The sequence below is a fragment of the Stegodyphus dumicola genome, chromosome 8 (genome assembly GCF_044657685.1).
Source record: "Stegodyphus dumicola isolate Sdum_Otavi_A_Nest chromosome 8, ASM4465768v1".
NCBI lineage: Eukaryota > Metazoa > Arthropoda > Arachnida > Araneae > Eresidae > Stegodyphus > Stegodyphus dumicola.
The window spans coordinates 95,591,395-95,618,239 of record NC_140775.1 but is presented as its reverse complement, the minus strand read 5'-3'; the positions used below and the strand labels follow the sequence as shown (position 1 = coordinate 95,618,239).

Genomic DNA, 26,845 nt, shown 5'->3' with positions numbered 1-26,845 from the left:
TCCACTCAGAAGATCATAAAATAGAAATTGTTCGGGTTAGCATGTGAATCAAAAGGAAAATTGTTTTTCTCAGCTGAAGCCAATTGCTGCATAGCTCTTGTGGACAAGAATGGCACTGATGTTATGCCATAGGTGACTGTAAGTAATCTGTATTCTCTAACTGGCTCCAGTATCCTTAGAATTAACCTTGACTTGTCTAAACATTTTTTCTAGATTAGCACTCACTCCAATTTAAAAACTTAAAACGAATAAGGATAGTGAATAACTCATCCTGTCTTTACGAACCTATCATTAGAAGATCATTCTGAGATTGTCCAGATGATGACTTGGAAGAGCCATCGAAGGCAACTCTCAGCCTTGTTGTAGTGTTCAAATCATGAAGAACAACAAAATGAAGAAGGTAGTATGCATTTGTTTTTGTAGACTCAGATTGTGGAATCAGTTCCATATGTCCTAATGACAGATATTCATGCATAAAGTCTTTATATTGTTCATATTTTTTACCATTGAAAGATAAGGACTTCTTTAAGTATTGCAATCTGCTGAAGGCAGCTGTCTTGGAACCACCGAGTTGAGAAGAATTATGAACTATAAGCCAATTAAATGCAGGAAATGGTATTAAATAAATTGTGAGCTGTAAATTAATTAAATGCACAAATGGCATTAAAGAAATTAAGAACTCACCTCAAGTTGAAAGAATCACAGTAAAAAACATTAGCTCACCACAATTTGAAAGGAATCACAGTAGAACATGAACTCACCATTAACTGAAAGAATCACAGTAGAGTTTAATTCAGCGAATCAGAATTAAGTGAATTTTGTTGAACAACACCACATAATAAATTTAAAATTCACAAATACATAGGTCCTCCTGCTCTGACAGACCAATAAATAATCTAAGAACGTATGTAAATAAGTAAAATTTCAAGCAGACTGTATTCATGAAAATATATTAATTGAATAATGAAAGAATAGTGAAAACTAAAAGAAGATCCCCAAGCCAACGCATGATTATCAATGCAATGGACGATCACCTAGGCAACACATGATCTTTTTTTACTCTCACATTTGCATCTGCCTGTGGTTGCTATCTAGTTTTGAAAATGTAGCCTAAACAAACATTGATAGCATATTTCAACCCCTGTAACACATGGCATGCATTAGTGTGTGCTAGATGATGTAACACTACTTTATAATGAGTCACTAGTTTTCTTGTTTACTCAACACAGAAATCGGGCCTATTTTGTTACTGAAATTTATATCAAGAATAACAATTCTACTATTTCATCATCTAGTTTAAAGAAAATGATTCTATAGCTCCTTATGTTATATATAAAATAAACTGAATATACCTTCATCACAAGGATAACAGCGTTTATTAAGGGAATGGAAAAGTAAGCAATCACAATACAGCAGCGATCAACATTACTATGACTCTATAACTAAAGTTCAGAGCTTAAAGTTGGCAGATTGCCCAAAACACAGATTATGTCATTTAACGCTCTGAGAGAAGAACACAAGCTAATAAAGGAAAGGAAATCATATTAATCATTGCATCTCGTGACATTAGGAGGTATAAAATATTCAACACCTTAGAGGCACTTCCAAAAAGTTTTTGAAACATTTCATGCCACTATAATGAATTACAGTTACCACCACCCAGGTTAGAATAGATGGAGTAAGCATGACATCACAAAACTGAAGCCAAACAGATGTCAGCAACATTACATCACAACTTATCATGGCTGCAGTACCTCGTACAGATAAGATTATGAAACACACTGTTAATAAAATTGCACTGACTTTTATAACAAATGACAATGTCTACAGGCTTAGCAAAAAGTGTTATTAGGCATAGTTTGCAAAAATACCATTGAAACTTTCACTGGTCTTCTAGGTTTTACCATGTATAGTGAACCTTATAATTATGTATCATGTGTCTAGATTTTATTAAATTTGAAACAGTTATTTGCAATTCTTGTGCTTTTTTTATCACTAAGTAGAAAATAATTTATGTTAAGTATTAAAAGTAGAATGGAGACTTACAAAAGTACAATAATGAATACTTAAGATGTAGATAACACTGATTAGGATGTAAACAAAAACCAACCAGAAGTTAGCCTATGGCAGCAGCCATGAAACTTCGTGACATCATACGGTGACATTTCATGGCTTCATTTTCATTGCACAGGACATTAATTCATTTATTGTAACCTTCTTGGTTATTACTATTACTGGTGATTTGTTAAACTGTTTAATAAATATCCACTACTGCTAAAAGAATGTGTGATGCAGAAGGACCATCATTTAATAAAGGTCATATTCAAACTTTCACAGACATGTAGCATTCTTGTAACTAAAATATTAGATGATGCAATAAAACCCATTAACCATCAATAAGTATGAATTTGTTTGTGCACAAAGCTACGTCATGTGTGACAAAAGATCTATAAAAAGAATACCAATAACATGAGGGAGGTAAACACTTGAACTGAAAATACAGCACTTTTAATTAGAATATTTCATATATGAAAATAAAATTGCATATACATACATAAAAATATAAAACAAACTAAAAACACAAAACTTCTTTTTTAAATCTTGCAAGAAAATAACTTATAAACCACATTCTTTTATTATTTTTATAACACTTACCAGCATTTTGGGTCATTTTCTTCACTTGCATCTAGAGGACAAGGTGGGGTAGATGATACTACATAACCAGTTAGAGCAATCAAAAATAACACAAAGATAAGAAGATTGCTATAGTACACATAACGACCATAATTTTTCCACTTGTGCATAAGCAAACTTTCACATAACTGATGACTCAACAAATGCTCTTTCCTACATGTTACCTAACATAAAACAAAAACTTTGATGTATTTTAAATAAATATTTAGCATGCACAATATATATATATATATATAGTAAGAAAATGCATAAATTTTGGGAGGGATAAATAAAGCAATAACTTGAGCAACTTAAAACAGATACATGATTGTAAAAACATCTGATTATATACAAATATTCAGAAATATATATAACAATTTAAAAGATTTTTGGCCTAAGTAATTTTCAGAAACATATTATGCACAAAAGTATAATGCTTTAAGCATTTTAGAGAACTTTTAACACTTCAAACAACATGGTTTATCTGTGAGATACTTTTATACATCTAGAAAAATGGAGGAAAGTAATCATGGAAACTAAGAGTTAATTTTACAACATATCTTGTGAGCCCCTCTTTGCCATTGCCTTGGAGAGAACCTGCTTCTCACTTTTCTACAATTTGTTTTCTAAAAGTAGCAACAAAGGGAAAGTGGAATTCAGACAGTTGAAAAGGCAATGAATCTTTGTCACAGTTCTGATGTTTGAAAACAAACCCACTTCCAGTTTAAAATGTTAACATGCAAAAAATAAAATTGCATTTATAGTGCAAACTTACACATTCATTTACAAATTCTTTCAGCACTGGATTTTGTGCTCTCCCAATCAATTTATTATGTGGACTGCCAGATACTTAACAATAACATGCATCTTTCAGTATCGAATATCAATTTAATAAGTCTATCGACTGGACAGTTCAGCAAATGCCATGTGATTTGTACCATTACATTTAAAAACAACTGGAATTGATATTAATAACATGCATTTTATGAGTTCTAATTGCTAAACAATATATGCTTATAATAAAACAATTCTAACATGGACATTTCGTATTGTAGAAATATAATAAACTTATAAAGAATACTATTAAAAATTTTAAATGACATGCAAAAGGTAAGAAAAATACGTAATTTCAAACATAAAAAAGGACTGATTTTCATATTTTAAAAACATTAAAAAAATAACATTTGAAATTAACCCTCTCACTGCATACTTTTTTTTATCAAAATAGGTTCAAAAATTACGTATTTTTTTTATTGCATATTTCAAATCTACATATATTTTAGAGTTAAAACATACAAAAATTTTTTGTAAAAGAGTTTTTTTTTTTTTTTTTTTTAGTCTAGAATTAGATCATAGAAAAAGGTTGTCAGAATACTGAAATTGAAGAATAATGATATAAAAGGAAAATTTTGAAAATTAATATTGGTTAAATTATGATTTATTTTATAAAATACAAAGGTAACACATATACTAATGAAAATATTTGCATAATGTAATATTTTGCATATCAATTTTGCACCACTGTCAAACATTTTCAATAGAATCTGAATTTTCAGATTCATCCCTATCGCAGAGGAATCCAAGAAATTCTCATCAGTTTCACTATAACTATCTTCAATATACTTAAAATCAGAGTCAGAACTACTATCAATGTCGGAAATATCGTCAGGAATATAGGTCATATCACTCGCGAAACGCTTACTGCCAGACATCTTTGAACTCTGAAAAGTGCACGCAAAATGCTACATTACATAATCTTGTATATTTGGCAGAAATGTGGACAACTAACGCCATCTGTTAGCCCACATCTAAATAAACAATTAAACATCACAGAAAATCCTAAAGGAAACCTTGAACGAGGAAAGAGCGGGTTGCACAGTTAAATAGATGGCAAAAATTCATCCGCGCAGAAATCATGGGTTGCATAAATTTTGCTACTTTTACGTTGCCCGTGGAAATTGCAGGATGCGCAGTGAGAGGGTTAATGACCAATTTAATGTTAGGGGAATCTGAAAAGGAGTCATATAAATATCAATGAAAACTTAGTATATTTACTTTATTTATTACTGTATTTATTCCCCAAAGTGATTATTCACATATATTAAAATAATGATTAATAAAAATAGTTGGCAAATAACAAAAAGTGAATTTTACAACAAAAAGGACTATAGTTCCTCATTCACCATAGTAAAATGTACATTATTTTTTAACCTTACATAATGCTTAATTTTATATGTCAAAAAGTCATACTGTCTGCTTATACCTTTCTTTATAAATTTAATGGAAGCAACTGATAATGCTTCAAAAATATGAATCACTGCATGTTTTATTCTCCATGTATATGTGTGTGTATGTGTATACAGGGTGATTCTAAATTGTTTTTACAAATTAAAAGGGGTGAAAGTACTCATCCAGATGAGCAATACTACCATAGAACATAGGATCGCATTCCGCTCTGACAAGCAGAAAAGAGGGGATATTAGAATTCCAAATTGAACTTAAACAGTGTTGGGAGAGTGAACAAACAAGACCAAAAGTTGCACAATCAGTTTCATGAAAAACTCACAGAGATTGCACAAAACGAATAAAACTGAAAACTTGGCATTCAAGTGTTAATTCGAGCTCAGCCTTTGATGGCAAACACTAAAATGTACATCTTTGGTTGCCAAGGTCTTGCAAACAATTGCAACAAGTTAATTATCTAAATTCTTAGGGGGAAATTATTTATTAGGGGAAAAAACTTCTACTTTCATATTAAGTATCAAGGTAGCAGTTTTCTTCCCCTTTGCCACCTTCTAGCCTGTCATCCTGGACTTATTGTGCTGCGCTCATTCTACTTGAAGCACCTTTCTATGGGACACGAAGTTCTGACAGTGGGAACACAGCATAAACTTTTCATGCTAATCTCAGCATACAGCCGAAGTTGGAGTTAGTTGATAATATTCAGCACTTGATTAGATAATTAACTTGTTGCAATCGTTTGCGAGGTTGACACCATGTCAACCAAAGATATGCATTTGAGAGTTTGCCATCAAAGTCTGAGCTCGAATTAACATTCAAACGCCAAGCTTTCGGTTTTATCCATTTTGTGCACTTTCTGTGAGCTTTTCACTAAACTGATTGTGCAGCCTTTGGTCTCATTCATTCGCTTTCCCAACACTGTTGTAAGTGCAGGTTGGAATTCTAACATTCCTCTTTTCTGCTTCTCAGAGCGGAATGCGACCCTGTGTTTTATGGTATATATTGCTCATCTGGATGAATACTATCACCCCTCTTAATTTATAAAAACAATTTAGAATCACCCTGTATATACATATGTATATGTATACAAAAGCAATAAATAATAATAAATTCAATTCCAACTGAAATAAAAAAGACTTTTCCCAAAAAATTTCTTATTAAAAGCAAGCAGAGCACATTTTTTAAAATATAGAATTTCATCTAGATTATTGTAGTCTTAAGAAATTATTTACTTTTCAAACATTCATTAATTGTTATTAAAATAAAAACAGAAAAGAAAAAATAATTGCAAACACAAATAATCTTTAAAAAAAAAAATCCTGACAATTGCTGAATTACAAAATATTATATAGATGTTTTCCAGATTCTACACTAATGTGAATAAGCACATAATAATAAATGCATATTTGAAAATTAATTAAACAATAACAGTTCATTTTTATAAATTTCTTCTACAAATGAATTTAATGCATTAATGCTGATTTAGATAATATTATGCAATGTTTAAATAATGCTTCATTAAACAGTTAGTTGGATATCATGCGAGGAATAAATTAAGATTGAAATACATATATTATACACACACAAGATAAAAAGTTATGTAAATCAAGATTAAAATCTAAATTAGCAGTAGTCCCTAATTCCTGATTTTAATTGGGTACTTCCCCAGTCTATTCTAAAAATAGCAATGACTTTCCTGGATTGCATCATTTCTAGAATAATCCATATCGCATGACTTTTACGTAATGACGATACAGATAATTCATCCTTCCTATTGTGATAATATAAAAGTGTAAATGTTTTGAAACAGGTATGATTAGAGTGCCAAGCGAATTGTGGCCATAAATGTCACAGGAAATAAAAATGAATATTTAATCTGCCTTGGCTGCTGTTCATAAGGGATCTCAATTTCTACCAAATCAACTTTCCTACATTGTTACACCTAAGTCTACAACAACATTATATATACAGTCAAAAGTTGTTAACCCGGACTCGTCGGGACTTCGGCGATTCCGGATTATCGATTTTTCCAGATTATAGATCATCAGTTTAAATCTGCTAAGATGGCATGCAGAAATTATAAAATTAAAAATACAAAACCATAATTTATGAAATAAAGAACAATTATGATCCAAAGGGTATCAAAATTTACAAAAAAAAAGCTTAATATTTATTTGTTTACTTTATTAAACATTTCTTTCAATGTAAGTTGTTTAAGTTGCTTCGTTTTTTATGTGATAATACTTTCTCTAAATTCTATAAACAGACATAATTTCTTGTTCAATTACAAAGTTCCGCTGTTCAAGTCCTATAATTGCTGTGTCGAGAATACCGACTAATTTGTCAATCAAAATTTTTTCGTTTTCAATAATCTCTGTGTCACTTTCTTTGCTATCGGAAGCAAATTATAATGACGAGGAATTTGATTTAAATCATATTAAAGACGGAGTACATCGAGATGAAATACTACATTTAGTAAGGAATTATAAGCCAAATAAAATAAAAACATATGCTCTGAAGATAAGGATAGTGCTGACAGATCAACTTCCAATTCATTGCGTGCTGCGGGTCCCCCCCCCTCCGCAACAGAGCTGCATGAAATTGATAAACAGATTTCGGAATGGTTAGATAAACAAAGGATATGCCTTTATCCATTTTTTGTAGGAATTCCACTTTTTGTTTAATGGACTTCGAAACATACTTTCGCTTTGTAGATCCTTTACATATTAGTAAATATATATCAGAAATTCTATTTACATAATCGAAAGTTCAAGCTTACTTTTATAAAATTGCTCTAACAGTCTGCAAAAAATAATAACCCGGATCCAATTCGAAGATTAAGGAACAACGCAATCTGCAACATTAACTGAATTAGATAATTTTAGCTTAGCTTATACCGTCTGTTATACATTAAACGTGCATTCGTAAACGTATTTTGCACATGCGCACACGCATATTCGCAGCCGTTGACGCATGCGCAGAAAGTTTGTAGCTTTGAGGTCCGGATTATAGATTATTCTGGTGTGTCCAAATTAATGACTTTTGACTGTATATATAGATAGAATAGATTTGAAGAGAGGACAGCCAATCTTGTTCTGCCTACTGTTACAACATATTTAATACGTTTTACACAAATTCATAAATTATATTTTATTATTATTTGTATAAATATAATTAAAAACATGTTTGTACATAATGTTTTAAGTCTGCCTGATCATTTGCAACATTTTAAATGTAATATAGTTTCAACAAGAATCATAACATTTATACATGGGACAATTTAACATATGCATTTTGCTTTTATTTGCAACTAAGGCTCTCTTGTTGCTTTTATACTGTAAGATAAAACAAGACCTATTATTGGCAGTGTATTAAAATATAACATTTACCATCAACATCAAAGGATGATTATCTTTCAGCACTTCTTTATCACTAGTATAAGGCATCACTTTCTTTCTTACATGTCCACCTTCACTGTATATGTTAGAACCTAAAAAATAAAATTTATTTATTTATTTATTTTGAAAATCAAGCAAGACTCAATTTTAGACTGGATTTAGATTTATTTGATTAAAGTAACCTTAGATTATAGTTAGTTTTATAGAGAAGCTCTATTCATTTTGGGACAAACCTATCATGAGACTCCATTCTCTGACAAAGTAAAATATTCTGTGTCATATTTTCAGAAATACATAATATAAATAAATGAAAAAATTCATTGGTTACTGGAAAATGAATGGAACTTATCGCCAAAGAGTGCTATAGAATAATTATGAAAAATTTATCTCCTTAATTCAGTAACTATTTTTTTTTTCCTCCCCTCTGCACATGAACTGGATTTCTTGTGCTGATGATAAATTTTTACTTTTTGATAACAAGAAAAGTACTTTAAAAATACCTTAATAATTATGAATTCTATTGATATTGACATTTAGTTTCTCTTTGAAATAATTTATAAATTCCTTTTATTCCCTTGACATTTTAACTGCATGCAATAAATTTAATTTCATAAATAAAATTAATCAGGAAACTTTTCAAATAAAGAAAAATGTTTACCTTCTTCTTTTGTAAAAAATCAATCAATTCTGCTAAATGAAAAGTGGTTTCTTTACACTCTCATGCTTTTGATAGTTCTCATGCTTGTTCTTCACAATCTCCTTCATTTTGGAAACGAATTATTAAAAGTTCTGTTATTCATACTGTTATTCTGCTTACAAGCATGTATCATACACACAGTGAAATTCGGCAGAGTTGGCATCATGGTGTGGTCATGCTTCTCATGATATGGCCTTGGTCCTCTAGTTTTAGTACCGGGAAAAATGAATGCGGATACATACTAAATGGTTCTGGACAATTATGTGCTACCGACATTATGGGCACAATTCAGTATTGTTTCAGCAAGGCAATGCTCCATGTCATACTGCAGGTGTTATAAACACTGGTTCGAGGACATGAGTGTGCAAAAACTTGACTGGTCAGCCCAAAATCCTGATATCAACCCTATTGAGCATCTTTGAGACGAGTTGGGAAAGTCACTTGAAACCCAGGCCATGCCACCCCAAAAACACTAGATAGTTGTTAACTGCTTTGCAAGAGGAATGGAGCAAGAGTCGCGTCGAAACTCATCACAAATTGGGGGAGAGTTTTCCTAAAAGGGTTACGGGAGTAACTGCGGTGAAAGGTGGCCCCACAGGATACTGATGGACTGCTGAAACCAAATTAACATACTAGTTAGGTGACGAATGGCCAGATAGTGTAAATTCATGTACTTTTGGGGAAGGGAAGAGGATTACCTGTGCACAAGGCTTTCAACAAACATTTTCTAAATGTAGCCTCAATGACTTAATCAACAACTTTAACTAATTATACTATAAAGGCTGTCCTATTCATTTATCACAAAAAGCATTGATATTATACGAGTAGTAACAGTTCCCTTTTAAAATCTAAATTTATACCAGAGAATTATATTTCACAGAGATGAAGTCTCCTATAGCAAGGAAAAGAAAAAAAAAAAAAAAAACCCTGCTTTCAGGCATCAAATAAATCATACAATGATGCCTCTTAAATCATTCTTCACATTTAAATTTTTCTAAAATTATACCAGTAAAACTTCAATTCACAAATTAGATTTCTTTGAAAATTTCTATCTTTATCAAAACACATTAACTTCTATTAAAAGTCTAATTTTTTTTTCCTATTTTCCATTCCTTTTCATTAACTGGATGACATTATAATTGTATAATTGTTCTTTTTTTAATCACTTACTTATTTTTATTTTAATCTAATTAATTTATTTCTAGCAAAATATAAAAAAAGAATATTTTCCCCTTGTATTTTGCTAGAAATAAATTGCAATAAATAAATAAATAAATAAATAAATATTCAAAAAGGAAAAATATTTTTCCTTTTTGAGGAAAAGCAAGTGCATAGATTTTCTAGAAATTTGATGTCAATTTAAGGTTAACTTTCCTCAAATTTTAAAACTGATATCAGTAAGTTTCTCTTTTATTGATAATAATTAATTTCTAAGAAATATGCAAGTGGAATTTAAAATCACAGAGTACTTATGCACCTTAAAAATAATTTTAAAGCAATTTAGTTAATTTTTAAAATGTACAGAGCATTTTTTAAAATACTCAATCTGGTAGCTTATTTTCTGGACTATAAGTTTACATTGTGACTTCCATGAAAGAGGAGCTTTTTGTCAAATTTCCAAGGATTTCCTTTCTTCTTCCACTACTTTCCTGAATATTTGTTTTTCCATGGCATGGAACGATACTTTTCAAAGTAAGACATGTTGCTTTGTCTTTATGATGTTTCATTCTTTAAAAGTCATTGGAATAAAGAAATGAAATTTCTTCTGTAAATATCAGACATAAAATTTTCTGCTGATATTACACTAAATTGATTTCAACAATTTTTTCCACCTCTTCTTATTTTTAATTTCCCATTCTACGAGAATCATGTGACAATCATTAATCCTTTATTAAACCATTTTTTTTATTAAGAGAGACAGGTTTCTACACTTATTTTTGTTTAATTTTGGATAATAAATAGACCTTTTTTTAATTGCAGTTATTTAGGTAAACCCACGCTTCATCAAGAGTAATAATGCATTTCTATTTATCTCTTGCTAATAGTTTTTATACAAAATTCTATAAACTGTTCTACATGGCCACATGCCTCATCAAAAGCTCATGAACATTATGTTTTTTAGCTTTTTAATTGCAAGTCTTGGTTTAATATACTTTATTTATTACTACTACCAATGTTATTTAAAGGTTTTGCAACTGATTCCTGCACTGGCGGATTTTCTCTTGTTATGAAAGATTTAACTTTAGAAGCATTAGAAACAGTATTATTTGGGAAATTATTTGGAGTCTTCTCTTCATGTAGAAGTAATGACTGACAGTTTTGCTCTCTCCAACTGATAATGTAACTTATTTGCACTTCAAAATTTTAATACCATGTATTTTGCAACAGTTTTAAATTATAAATTTTGAACTGTCTGAAGAGTTCATGAACTCTTCAGACAGTTCAAAAATACATCCTTCAACTCTTTAGACAGTTCAAAAATACATCCTTCAATTCATAGATTATTTACATGTGATAATTTAAACAAGAATAAATTTAAAAGTAGGAGACAATATTTCTCATTTTAAATTATAAGTTGTAATCCGAGATTTTTATTCCAAAAAAAGGGATTTAATTTTTTTTTTTTTTTTTTTTTTTGATACCATTCTAAAACATGTGTAAACACCCTCTGTACATACCAGTATATATACTTGTTCCTGAACTGGATGAACTGTCATTTCGGTCTATATCTTCATACAGATGAGGTTTGTAACATGCAAATGTATCATCTAAAAACTCATAATTGAAATGGACTGCAAATCTACGATCATCTTCGGGATATTCATTGTGCGTGATGCATCGGTCAAAAACATATTCTGCCACATCTAAAAAAAATTAACATTACAAAGGCTCAATATTAAATAATTTAGTTAAAAACTTAAGCAACATGCAACTAATCTTGCACTAAACAATATTAGAAGGCTATCAGAAAAAAACACAATGACAGGAATTTTCCTTGTTTTAAATCATTTAGTGATTTAAATCTCAGGAAATTCATACCACTCACATTAAATGAACATATAAAATATATACAGACATAAATGAATATTTCCACATTCAAGCATTTAAACTTTAAATTAATTTGAAATTCTGCATGTAATGAGTAATGTTTTATTTCTACAACTTATGAGCAGTAAAATAAATAAAAATTTAAAGAATATGTAATATAAAAAGTTCAGATTAGAGTTTAAACACTGCAACAACCCTTTTTACAGTTTTTTTTTTTTTTTTTTAAATATATACAAAGTTAAAGAATGTGAAAAAAATGGGGGGGGGGAAAGCAAAATATTCCAACATAGCATTGTCAACACAGCTAAAACAACCATGCAACTAAATCTTTATGGCAAAACGTAATTTAAAGCCAACTCATAAAATTTCAATTTTAAAGTTTGTTTTAGCATTTTTTTAACATAAAATATCAAAAGATTAAAAAGGTATAGACAGACTTGCAGTCTGCATATTAATATAAGATGTCATAATAATTATTAGATTTTATTCTGCATGCAAATGACAGAGAACACATGAAGTAGATCTGAAAATTTTGGAATCCACCAATTACAGAAAGTAAGAAAAACTATTTTATTCATGATATGCATGGAATAAAATAGCATTCAAATAGTGTAAAATAGTGTTAAGCATTCAAATAATGTAAAATAGTGTTAAGTAGTTCAGGTTATGATCAAAGTCATTTGTCTTTGGTGACACACAGATTGATGGTCATCAGTATGAGTAGTAATTTTGACAGAATATTAAAATAACATTTAATTGAAGGACATGAGTATCTGCACAACCATATGCTTAGTGACCTGTAAGTAGGCATCAGCGTGGAGTAGCACAACGTTACTGACTTTATAACAGCCAAAGTATATAGATAATAAATGCATGATAGAATAATGAAACATTTAAAAAAATTGAAGTTTTCTTTGAAAAACCAGAAACCAGTAATTTTAATATGGCCTGCTTAAAAAAAATGAACCAAAAAGGGTACTATTCATGCATTAAGGAAAAGGTAATATTCATGAATTCCTGAAGGATCAAGAAACTGCACATGGACATTTATTAAAATACATTTAATTAAAAAAAGAGAAATTGCATGAAGTTTTAAAACCCACTGATGATATTTACCTCATCATGTAAAAGGGTAACTATAATAAAGGAATAGTACAGATGTTATATTAAACCAAGTTTTCAGCTGGAAATAGGTTTTTGATAAATTTTTCCATGCATACATAAATTTAATTCAAAACATAAAACAAAATGAAAAAGTTGGTTATGTATCAAAAGTTACATACCTGGCATTTGACGGATCAATCTACGTAATGGTGTCTCATGCACACAGAATTTATTCTTATCTGATTCATTGCGCAAAACAGTCTCCCATCTTTCATCTGACAGAATTGCCATAGCAACTTCTCTACATAAAAAATTTACATTGCTTCAAAATTGATACAGCAAGTTTTCTTTCCACTATCCAAAACTTCAGACCAAGCAAAGGCAAATAATGTAAGCTAGACTGCAAGGACAGAGAAAATGACTTCTAACTAAACACAAAAACTAAGCAAATGCAAGCTTGAGGGAGTAAGAAGTGAACAGAAGCAATGCAAGACTGTACAAAGCAGAAGAGAATTAGAGAGACTGAAAAGATAAAAGACAGATTATATTATTAAGCTAGAAATTACTAAAAAAGAGGGTAAGTTAGCTTTGATATAAAAAAGCAAAAATGCAGCTTAATATTTTTAGTAAAGGAAGAATTGTATTTTTGCAAACTCATCAATGAAATACACTATCACACCACAATTCTTTTGAATTAATAAGTCGTGAAGCATATAATAAAGAAATTGTCTAATAACAGCCAGGAATGACAAGTTTTTCAAATATTTACTAAAGATGTTAAACGAAGGATATATCTGGAGCAGCATAATGAACACATGATAAAAAAGTACTTTTATATAACATGTTACATGCTTTTATGACAGTAAATTTCAAAACATAAATATTACAAGCATTATTACACTTTTGTAAGCCAAAAAACAATATGGTATGCCAATTTTCTTTTTCCCCTTAAATAAAATTTAGCTTTTCAGTCTTGGTGCTCTTTTAGTTATTTTAACAGTAATTCTATTTTTTTTTTTCTTCTCAAAATTTTAATCCGTTCCGCATCTGTTCGAATGCACTGCCACAGTACATATAATGCAAACAAAACTTTTTTTGAACAATTTTTATTATCCGTAACTATTTTCATATAAAAATAATTTATATTGCAGTATTTAAATATGAATCAAACATAAGTCATTTAATGCACTTTGGCATCTAATTATGAAGCACTTTTTTAAACCCACACATGTATTACAGAGAATGAAAAACTCAGTAACATAGACAATGATATCTGGAACATTCATATCCACAGAATATTGTTATGAACTCTGTACCTAGATAGATGATTTTAGCATAATTGTATGTGAAATTGTTGTATTTTTCCCTGAATAAAGTAACGTGAAAATCTAGAGGTAGCGTGTTGTGCCGGAAAAATAAGAATACAGGGGCAAGTCTATTTAACACTGAGTAAATGGCTATCTTATGAGATACCGGCAAGCTGGCAATGGTTTTGGTGACTTATTTTTGTTGCCAAATTTGATGACCAATCAGTGACATACTGGACCAGTCCTTGTATCACTGTACTTAATACTATAATTGAATAATTGTAATTATCATTACAAAAGCTGCATCTATATTCAGACCTCATACACCTTCCATTGATTTCGAGAAGCAGAAAGTACTGGAAATATCTCGGTGGCTGGGTAAAAACTATCTAAGACTGGAGACAGCATCAGTTCTCAGTTGTTGTTGTGAGTTGTTAGTTTAGCGTAAATTCAGAGTACTGATAGATCTCTGCATTAGCTTTTCTCTTTAGAGGCACTTTACACAGAATTGTGTTTAACATTCTCAGTAATTTGAAGTGTAACTACTGATTGTACTCTGAGATACTTTGAATACCTGTATGAGTATTTCTGTGGAGAATTTAGAACTCTGAATTTTTTTTTTTTTTTTTGGATAAAATAAATTTTATCAACCTATCATCGGATCTGTGTGCATTCTATCTATTATAAACCCATACACATGTAACAATATTTTTAATTGTAATTGTTTCAATGGTAGTTATAATTGTAATTGTTACAATGCTAGTGTGTTGAATCTATTATAAACCCATACACATGTAACAATATCTTTAATGTTTTGAAGCAAAAACCTGAAATTATTTTGTAAGGTTTGAATACTTAATATCCACTTAAATTAAATACTTAATATCCACTTAAACCAAATTCACATTCACATTTTTAAATTATTGCACTAGGCACACAAATAATATAGTCTGTAATGTACTTCCATTCATCTCCTGCTAAATAGTTTTCATATATGGTACTACAAAATGTTCTGCACTGAGCTATATGCCTTGGCAAATGTTGGCAAACATAACCTTTTTTAGCTTTTTTAAGTTGTAAATCTGGTTTTATTCAATATTCAATTTATTCAATACTACATCTCCAATATTATCAAAAAATTCATTCTGAATTTTGTTTAACATTTCTTTAAATGGGGGGGGTGTAAATTAATTTCTAATTTATTATCTTATTTTGAAAGTGTCTGTATTGATTAAAAGAATCTTTGCAGCCATTGTAGCTCCTAAATAAAAGTTCTTACCTTGCCAACAAACAACATACATCAATTAATCACTTCATAATTTCTCTATTTGAATAAACTTCAGCATTATGCTTCAAAACATCCAATTTCCATTGCTTATGCAAAAGTTAACCCCTGTTCTTTAAAATATTTCCAATTTCTTTACTGTAGATAAATTAGAATGGCTTTTTTCATGGTGAATCTTCACTTTATTAAAAACTGCCAATATTACAGAAATCAGTACTTTATTTCAAAAACCACACTCCTTTATCTATCTTACAGCTACACTCCTTTACCTATCTCAAAGAGAACACAAGGGCAGCAAAATAGTCTCTGTTTACATGCAATTAACCATAATAATCCACTTTCAAATGATGGATGTAATGCTTCACTGATTACTCACAGAAATATCTGGGGTAGGCCAACCTCTGGATATAAATACTTGCTTTTCTTGAAAGCTTAAGGACCCAAAAGATTAGGCACATTAACAATCACGAACACAACACTCTGAAGCCAACAATAAATTCTGATGATAACTGATGTAAATTTGTCTTGCTGACTGCTTGCGCATGCTTCGTATTGATATCTTCTGAGGAAATGGCTTTTTCAACCAAGTCCTCTCCATATTTTCAATACAGAATTAAAATTATAATTTATTTAATTTAAAACCCTTTCACATCTCAAAAACAGCTTTCATGAATGTGAGTTAAATTATTACAGTAAAAGCTTAAATGAAGTCACTAGTAATACCTATATGAAAATTGGAACTCTTTATCACAGCACTCCACTTATTAACAATAAGCTAATGCTTGGAAGGAACAGTTGGAAGCTAGTTAGTTCCTACCCCAAATAAACCAGAAATGCTAATGCAGGGAATTGGGAGTAAAACTGGTTGTCACCTTCTCCCAGAAATAGCCATCTGCTGCTTAGAAATAGACATCTGATCTAGTATGAATGAACAGCTAATTATATTCAACTACAAGGTACAAATGGGGAAAATTTACTTCTGCATAATCAGACAACATGAAAATTTACTTTCATTTTAGAACTTTTAAAGGCTAGATAAATTTTTTTGGGAAACATGATTACTAAAAATGACAGGCAACTAGTCTAGTTCCCTTATTAAACAATGGCACACTACTGATTCTCACCAATCCATTAATCCAATACTGTATGTACAAACAGCTAGGCAGTAATCCATTATAAATACTCATTTATAAAAAATACATCAAATTTACAATTTGACCCTCTTGTGCATACTCTCATTGGATGATAAATGCAATGAGAGTATGTACAAGAGGAAGAAACTGCTTAGAAACCAATAATATTAGCAAGTTAGAAATCTCAATTATTTCATCCAGATGAATTGCAACAGCTTATTATTAGGCTCTTAAGACTAGTGACAAGTTATAATTGGTCATTAATAATTTCAAAAATTTTTCCTGTTTACATATATATACTAATAAATATTCAAAATACATTCTGCTTTTATTAAGGATTTTTTTTTTTTTTTTTTTTTTTTTTTTTTTTTTTTTTTTTTTGTTATTTATTTTATTCTATGTGGGCACTACAACTCAAAAGACAACTCAATAAAATAATAAAGACTACAGTTGTAAGCTTTTGTTCTCTGTTTAAATAATATTTTACAATAACAAAAAATCTTAAATAAAACTCAATAATTTTCATACTCATGTCCTTTATCAACTGCCAAATCTAAGCAATTTTTTCCATTCTTGTCACATTGGGCAATATTTGCTCCATGTTTTAGAAGCAGCTTTACAACACCTCTATGACCTTCACGAGCAGCCAAATGCAGAGGTGTAGTCTGCAAATTGGTCAGAAAAATTTAATACATTATCCTTGAATATATATAAGTGATACATAGCAGATATTGCATATTATTACTCAATATAAATGGTATGAATAAAATTTCAGAAAAATTTAACAACTACCCAATTATATATATATATATATATATACAAATTAAAGCATCTCTATAAATCATTCATATGATGAATTAGCAACTACATGTAAACAAACTAAAGCACAAATTAGACAGCAGTAAATTAAAAAATCTACTGATAGAGTAGACACAGGTAAAGGTCAAATTTTTAACTATTTCTAATCTGCTATTCAATATAAAATATTGCACCTAAATCATAATTTGTAATATATATTTTCTCTACCAATCCACAATGTGTAAAACACCTGCAAAAATTAAAACTTATTCAAATTTGACTAATTTACAGTAAAACAGAAAATAGTCCCTGATATTACATTAATTTATTCCAGATCATTTTAAACTACACTAATTTAAAAATATATACAGTCAAAAGTCGTTAATTCGGACACATAATCCGGACCTCAAAGCTAAAATCTTTCTGCGCATGCGCCGCCTTGACGCATGCGCATAGGCGTCTTACGCATGCGCACAAGACATTTACGACTGCGCATATACGTCTGCACAAGCGCAGAATACGTTTAAGCGTGCGCGTTTAATGTATAACGGACGGTATAAGCTAAAAGTATCTAATTATCTATTTCAGTTAATGTTAATGATTGCGTTGTTCCTTAACCTTCGAATTGGATCCGGCTTATTATTTTTTGCAGACTGTAAGAGCAATTTTATAAAAGTAAGCTTGAACTTTCGATTATGTCAAATAGAATTTCCGATGCTGGAGCTCCCAAAGGACCTAGAAAACGAAAATATGTTTCGGTGTCCATCAAACAAAAAACGAATTGCTACAAAAAATGGACAAAGGCATATCCTTTGTTTATCTAACCGTTCCGAAATCTGTTTATCAATTTCACGCTGCTCTGCGCAGGGGGGGGGGGGACGTCGTGGCGCGCAATGAACTGGAAGTTGATCTGTCAGCACTATCGTTATCTTCAGGGCAGATGTTTTTATTTTATTCGGCTTATAATTCCTTACTAAATGTAGTATTTAATCTCGATGTACTCCGTCTTTGATATGATTTAAATCAAATTCCTCGTCATTATAAATATCACGAATACAAATCAAATAGTTTTCTGGTTGCAATTTTCTAATTTCGGCTATGCGTAAGGTATACTTTACGCATGCGCGCGTTGAAAGAAATGTTTAATAAAGTAAACAAATAAATATTAAGCTTCTTTTTTTGTAAATTTTGATACCCTTTAGATCATAATTGCTCATTATATTATAAATTATGGTTTCATATTTTTAATTTTATAATTTCTGCATGCCATCTTACCAGATTTAAACTGATGAACTATAATCCGGAAAAATCGATAATCCGGAATCGCCGAAGTCCCGACGAGTCCGGATTAAAGACATTTGACTGTATATACAATGACTAAGATATTGCATATAATTGTTTAACTGCTTGAATAAAATACGTATCCTTTCACTTCTTTAAGAACCCCCTAAAAATATATATATGGAAGCTGATCAATAAAAATAAACTGAATAATACACATGAATTACTTTTGTTTTATCAAGAGGATCAACAGGACATCCAGCATTAAGAAGAATCTGGCTACAACGCTTCCAGCCACGCACTGCTGCACAATCTAAGGCTGTCCACAAGTAACAGTTCCTGTATGGGGAAAATAAAACACGCATATATACGAGGGCTATCCAGAAAGTAGATTACGTTTTGGAATAAAAAAATAAACAAAGTATAGGAAACAAATTTTATTATATACAGATGAAAGCCACACTCAAATACTACTTTTCTACATAGTCACCATACAAATTAAGGCATTTATCGTAGCGATGTACGAGCTTGGAAATTCCTTCGTCGAAAAATTCGGCCGCCTGCGCCTTCAACCACTTCGTTACCTCTTCTTGCAGCTGTGCGTCGTCATCAAAACGCTGCATAGCCAGCCACTTCTTCATTGCTGGGAATAGGTGGAAGTTGCTCGGTGCCAGGTCGGGACTGTACGGCGGATGAGGAAACAACTCCCACTTAAAAGATTCAAGAACTTTACGAGTGACATTTGCCGTGTGGGGCCGGGCGTTGTCGTGAATCAACAAGATCTTAGAGCTCAACATTCCTCTGCGCTTGTTTTGAATTGCTCTTCTGAGTTTTTGGAGAGTTTGGCAATACCTTTGAGAGTTTATTGTAGTGCCTCTTTCCAGGAAGTCCACCAAAATTACACCTTTTCTGTCCCAAAAAACAGTCGCCATCATCTTCCTTGCCGACATTGTTTGCATGCATTTCTTGGGTTTTTGGGGAGAACTTGTGTGCCCCCACTGCATTGATTGCAATTTCGTTTCACAGTTCACATGTTTCACCCATGTTTCGTCACCAGTAACGATGCGATCGAGTAAAGAGTCACCATCCTTATGGTAAGCGTCCAAAAAGTTCAACGCTGCAGCCATTCGCTGATTTTTGTGGTCCTCTGTCAAGATTTTTGGAATCCATCTTGCACAAAACTTGTGGTAACCAAGCTTTTCGCTGATGATTTCGTGCAACAAACTTCGCGAAATTTGTGGAAAACTCAAAGAAAGTTCCGTTATTGTGAAATTTCGATTTTCACGTACTTTAGCATCGACTTTTTCGAGAAGTTCGGCGGTCACTATGCTGGGTCTCCCACTTCGATCTTCGTCGTGAACATTGGTTCGGCCATTTTGAAATCTTATGACCCACTGACGCACTCCATCTTCAGTGATAATGTTGTCCCCATACACTTCACGAAGCTGCCGATAGATTTCTATCGGTTTACAGTTTTTTGCAGTCAGAAACCTTATTACTGAGCGCACCTCGCAGCTCGCGGGATTTTCAATTAACGCAGACATTTCAAACCGTCACAGTATCCTAACGGAGCACAGCACGAACCTCTCACTAGCACGGCTAGATGCAGACTGAGCTGCGCAACGCTCTGACCCCAAGATGGCCGCGCTAGCCCCGCCCCTAGCGGACACAGACGGAAACGTAATCTACTTCCTGGATGGCCCTCGTAGATAATTAATGATATATTTCAAAGAATAAAATTTAACTAATATTTAAAATGTTAGACACATGCTACTTAATGGCCAATAAATGAAATTCACCATAAAATATCAGACCAAATAAGTATGGAATTTATTGCTAATGGCAGTAACAAAGCACTGTTGTTATGACAAACACTTACAGCAGAAACTGCAGTGATACATGTGGAAATTGTATTGCACGGACAAACGAAGCATGTTTAGAGCTTAAAACAAGTCCCCTCCAATCCACATCTCCAACAAAAATGGACTAGAAGTACTGGAGTAATTCACAAGACTGATATCCAGAAAATTTTAGACATTTATAACAAATCTAAATTAAAGAGCAATCTAGAGCTAAAAATAATTTTGTTGTCTAAAAACTGAAAATGGTTTTATCCCAACAATGGAATCCTTGCACTAATACGCCACTTACATCTAAAATTATTCAGGAGCTTTTAAAATTTCCTTTCAGGGCAATTTTGGGAATAATATTGCTTTTATTTTGATCCTGTAAACTGTTTAGTAAAAACCCCCACCACTTCTTTTTTGTAAGCCTTCTAACTTCTTTGTGTAATACTACAATGTTTACATCAAGAGTTCAACATTTTAATAATGTTTTGATGAATTTAGACTGAAGATCCAATAAGACTGAGATCAACAAATTTCAAGTATACCAACGTTACTTTTTGTATTGAATTTCTTCATATATGTACTATTAAAGCGCACAAAATTATTTTCTTCACTCAAACATTCACAGTTTAACATTCAACATAGTTTAATTTCTTAATTGCTATTTCAGTTAACATAAAAGCACGAAGACAATTCACTGACATGCTTATAAAGAGTAAAATCTGAAATGCCACAGAAATAATAATAATAAAATAAAAAATATTAATAAAAAAACGGCATCATACAAGTAACAAGCATGTCATTTTATTCTGCAATATTTTCCCTTTTGAATAAAAAAATAAATACAAGATAAATAATTTTGACAATAATTTGCAACTGTTTGAAAATAAAGTACTTTCCTATAGATATAATACAGTTTTAAATTTCTTAATTTATAACTGGAAATTTAAAAACATAATAAATAATTCTAATAGAATTTAGAACATACATTTCACACTGGGTTCCAAAAAAGCCTTCACCTTTATATCACATATTAATAAAATCAAAATATCCTTTACATATCCATTCTTAACTGACTCAATTCCTAATAAATAATGAGCAGAATATTTTCAATCATTATTTATAAGGAATTATATTTAAAGAGTTTCCTTTGTCTTCTTGAAATATGGAAGTCATAGTGAAATTTTTGAGATATGTGCAAACAATAAGTGGCAGAAAAAAAATTAACAGTTAGATTTGAAAATACAAACTATTTTAGTTTAGCAGACGATTTTTATTGGCCAATTGCGAGCATTTTAGCATAGACACAAATTACACAATTTCGCAGAGGCTGCAACTCTCACCAGGATGAAGAACACACAGGAAGGCTGTTATCAGCAGTAATCCTGGATAATGTGTCTCCCATATGGTTAATGTTAATCTACGATAATTAACATTGGATCCACATCTACACATAAAGTTATTTATGAAGAAATGCATGCAGAAAACTAGTTTGCTTTGGGTTCCCCATAATTTTACTGAGCACCAAACAAGGAAATGTGTTAGAATCAGCAAAGAAACCCTTAACTTACTTAAAGATGCTGGTCATCACATTATTTCTAAAATTGTAGCTGGTGATAAACCAAACGTAACATTTTTTGACCTTCCAACATGCCAAGAAAGTAAAGTATGGGTCTTTGAAGATCATCCCACGACCACAATGGTGAAAAGATAATATGCCATGAAAAAGTAATGTATGCCATTTTCTTCAGAAGTACAGGACTGATCACAGCCATCACGCTGGAAGGCCAGAAAATAGTCACAGTGGTACACCACTAAGTGTCTTCCAGAAATTCTTCAATGAAGTAAATGTTGCAGGACTCCATGCCAATGCATCTTCTCATTCAGCAAGATTGACAGTAGAGTTTCCTGAGCAGAAAAATGTCAAAGTTATCCAATTTATTCACCCGATCTAGCTATCTGTGACTTTTGGCTATATTTTAATCTAAAAAATTATTTTTTTAGCATTTTTTTATAGATTCCGAGAAATGAATGGCTTGAGAAAATTAATCTTTGGAAAATTTGCCTACAGAATTTTAGAAGTATTCCATAAGTATAACTTTAAAAACTTATGTGTATGTCAAAAATTTCAGACATAGACAGTTTTCCTATAAAACCAATGAAATAATTTTGCCTAATTTTGAATGGCTATTCCTGATGAATGAAACCATCATTATTCAGAAATTTTATGTAATTAAAAGCTGAGGCTGACGGTTTGAAACTAGTCTGAAAATGTAATGCTGATTTTTGTTGTTTGATTTCTAAATTAGTGTCTTCCTGATGTTTACATATTTTCATACTTTCTTCTAATACATTCAGATTTCTGACCAGAAAAACTGATTTTAGTAAACTTGCTGCTTTGCAAGAGTGTGCATGGCATTTTCATTAATTTCAGTATAAGGTCTATATTCTAAGTATTAATACACTTTAGGAAACGTGCATTAAAATGTAATTTAGAATTCCTTATAAGCATAAACTTATATTTCTTCTCAGTGCTCCTCCATCTATAATTGAAATGGATTCAATTAACTTTTCGAATTGCTCCTGTTTATTATTTCAAGAATGCATCCCTTAATATTTAACTAATAAAATATATTGTGTTGCTCACATTATTAATACAAGTCTTACACAGACCCATTATGTGTACAGATTTGCCTCCTCTCCCCACTTAGAACATAATTATGATTACCTTTTAATAGCCTGAGTTCATGTAAAAGTCTTAGAATAAATGTTAATTTGACACAGAATTAAAAGCAATTATTGATACTACTACTTGGACATCAGTAAACATAAAATTTACTAACGCAGCATTTTACTTATTCCTAGCATTTTAAAATGGCAATTATATATATATATATATATGAAAAAAAAGCTTTTATTTATTAGTTTAAAATTTGGTACATAAAATAAAATAACTTGATGGATGCTAAAAATTACCTGGCATGAATATTAGCCCCAGCATTCAACAAAACATGTACAACTTGATAATGCCCACTCAGTGAGGAAAGGTGTAATGGAGTATTTGCATTTTCATCTTCAGCATTCACAATTGTTTTAGAATGACTTATTAGAAGTTGAGCAACACTAAAGAAATTAAGACTTTTAAACATTACAAAGAAACCTTTAAATTACAAATGTATCATAGTTTGGAATAATAAAAAAAAAATTACTTATTTAAACAAAATACTAGTTAACAAAAACTGACACAATAAACAATGAAAATAATTAAGCCACAAAATGTGCTAAAATAAATATCATAAATAGTAATCACAAATAGATAGTCACTAAATAGTTATCACAAAATGTCCGGTAAAATATTTCACATTTTATTACAATAAACTCATGGTGAAATACACAAGAAAATATATTAAGTTTGCCCTGTGCAGTAATAGCCAAAATATTGGCATAGGAGTAATTAATAGAAAGTTGCCACAGGAAATTTAAAAAAAAAATAAATAAAACTTTATTCATTCAAATATTAAATATGCCTAATACAAAACTTGAAGAAAACACAAAAATCTAAATATGAAAATGTTATTGAATGAAATATGAAAATATTCTCAGCTTAAATAACTGTAATAAGTTAATTTTAAAACTGTAATTTAAGTAACTGTTATTTAATTTTAAAGTAAACTGTTAGATAATTTTAAACTGTAATAAGTTAATTTTTATATAATTTTTCAGACAGAAAAAGCTTTATACAATTAATACAAATTCAAGTGTTATTCTAAAAAATCAAATTAGAAATAAAATTAAATAATAATGAAAAGATGTTTAGAAAAAAGGATAAGTTAACCTTTTGAGCTGCATGGGTTTTTGAATCTGTCATGAAGACAGCATTTTTAAGCTAAAATTAAACAACATTTATAAACTAAATTTGTATATTTACTTATTTTAGTCTCCACTTTTATAAACTTACACCTATTAAGAATACATTTACATTATTAAAGAAAGCAAAATATCTTAAATGATAAGCTAATATGTATCAAGTGACCAAAAAATCTCTTGACCAGATAAAGTTGGCCATGTTGCTCAGAGGGTTTATATGCAAGTTTTACACTTTAAGACATACTATAGAAAATAATTTTTATGGTTTTACCTTACATGCCCATTTTTTGCAGATAAGTGCAAAGGTGTTTGTTCATGTTCATTTTTCTTTTCAATTTCTGCACAATTATTTAAAAGGATCTAAGAAAAAACAGCAAATTTTATTCTTCTGTTAAACTCCTTAGAATAATAATAACAATAATAAATTAAGAAGTTACCTCAGCAATATGAGTAAAACCTTTTATAGCAGCTATATGAAGAGGACTATTATCGTAATGATCACACCTGTTTATAAGGGCATTCACACTGCCCTTCTCTAACAAAACCTTGAATAAAATATATCATACATGAGATAATATAATTACAGAAATAAAGAAGATATGATAATTTTTTTTTAGTTTACCACTATATAAAAATTAAATTCTTTAAAAATTATACACAACAGCATCTGTATCTTTATTTGGTTCAAACTTAAGAATTTCTTTTAAACCATTACTTCATTATCTAAAGAAAACTATAAGAATTACAAATATAACACATAAAAGTCTGTTCACGCATTAAAAAGTCTATACATGAAATTAATAAATAAAAGAATATGTCCAAATATTTTTTGCTTACATATTTATTCTTTTTTAGAAATCACATTCATGCATCATACAGAAGTAATACCTGCTGAAGAGGAGAAATGGAACTTAGTTCCAGAATTCATCTATGAGTAGCAATGTAAATATCAAACATATGAAATGATCTTATCATTCAAATCAGTAAGCAACAGGAGGATTTTAAAAATGAACAGAGGAAAATTTTATTCGTTGTAACTATTAATATCAATCATAATGATGATGTTTATTCTGTTCCAATATTTTTTTCTTAAACCATACTACATAAATAACTGTACTGCTGTTACTGCACTCTTTGGATCCTGTAGATTGCATAAATGGCTACAAGATTTAATGGCTATATGTACTCTTATTTATTTATTTACCATCAGATGAGCAGCTGCACCGCTTTTAAGACATTCAGCTTTTACGCTCAACTGATGGAATCATCTACCAACTGTGTTGTTATGTAAAATACAATAAAATTTTAGAATTTTGATAATTACATAATTAAAATAAAATATCAAGAAATAAATATATAAATAATACAATAAATAATAAACCTAAATAGATACAATAAATAAAAGTTAAAAATTTAGAATACGATAAATACAATGTTGTTATATATGAAGTCAAATAAAGCATCATAATTTTGAGAATTATATAATAAAAATTGAAGAAATTAAATATATAAAAACATAATACCTAAAGAAATATGAAAGTAAATGAAACGTAAATAGATAAGTAAATACTTAAGAAGATCATTACAAATTTTGAAAATGAGCAACATAATATATGAGAATAGTAGAGGCTGAGAATGTAAGATATGTAAAGAATTTCATTATGGAGAATGAAGAGTAGTAATTGAATAAAAGTTGATGAGAAATAGTATTTGAATGAATTAGGATGACCTAATATGTACTCTTAAATAGAGCCTGGTAGTTTTGCGGATACTACATACCCACCAACTCACAAAAAGTGAATGAAATTGTTACTGTCATAATGAACGCAAGCTGTGAATAAAACACTGTCTCTTCCTGTGAAACTGCTGCATCAAGAGAAATGAATATGTTTTATACAACTGTCAAAAATATATTAAGCAAAACTCACATCCAGCTCACAAATGAATTTTCCCATATTTATGATCTAGAGCAAGATTACAACTCCACTTATCACCGGACCATTTTTAGATGATATTACTAGCAATCTGCTCAGTTATGCTAAAAGTTAATATGATATGGCAAACAAATTTGCAGTGTCTCAGCTACAGTAATATTTGTAACTGAGAAATTTTCGGAGTGAATTTAATATGAATATTTTGAAAACTTTGTGAGTAGAAATATGTTTT

At 30.5% G+C, this 26,845-nt stretch overlaps 1 protein-coding gene across 6 annotated transcripts in view; it reads right to left on the bottom strand.

Moving 5' to 3' along the window:
* LOC118192716 (transient receptor potential cation channel subfamily A member 1 homolog) overlaps positions 1–26,845 on the bottom strand; it is a 122,628-nt gene that overhangs the window by 52,167 nt on the left and 43,616 nt on the right. For all 6 annotated transcript variants that reach the window (XR_004758806.2, XM_035363746.2, XM_085822133.1 and 3 more), the window contains 9 exons: positions 25,117–25,224; positions 24,951–25,039; positions 23,789–23,935; positions 19,193–19,304; positions 17,415–17,551; positions 13,341–13,462; positions 11,688–11,873; positions 8,304–8,404; positions 2,656–2,858 (listed from right to left, as the gene is read on the bottom strand). Coding sequence is in view for 5 of the 6 variants with exons in the window: in XM_035363746.2 (XP_035219637.1) it covers positions 2,656–2,858; positions 8,304–8,404; positions 11,688–11,873; positions 13,341–13,462; positions 17,415–17,551; positions 19,193–19,304; positions 23,789–23,935; positions 24,951–25,039; positions 25,117–25,224 (1,205 nt within the window). In the remaining variant the exon portion in view is untranslated. The remainder of the gene's footprint in view (positions 1–2,655; positions 2,859–8,303; positions 8,405–11,687; positions 11,874–13,340; positions 13,463–17,414; positions 17,552–19,192; positions 19,305–23,788; positions 23,936–24,950; positions 25,040–25,116; positions 25,225–26,845) is intronic.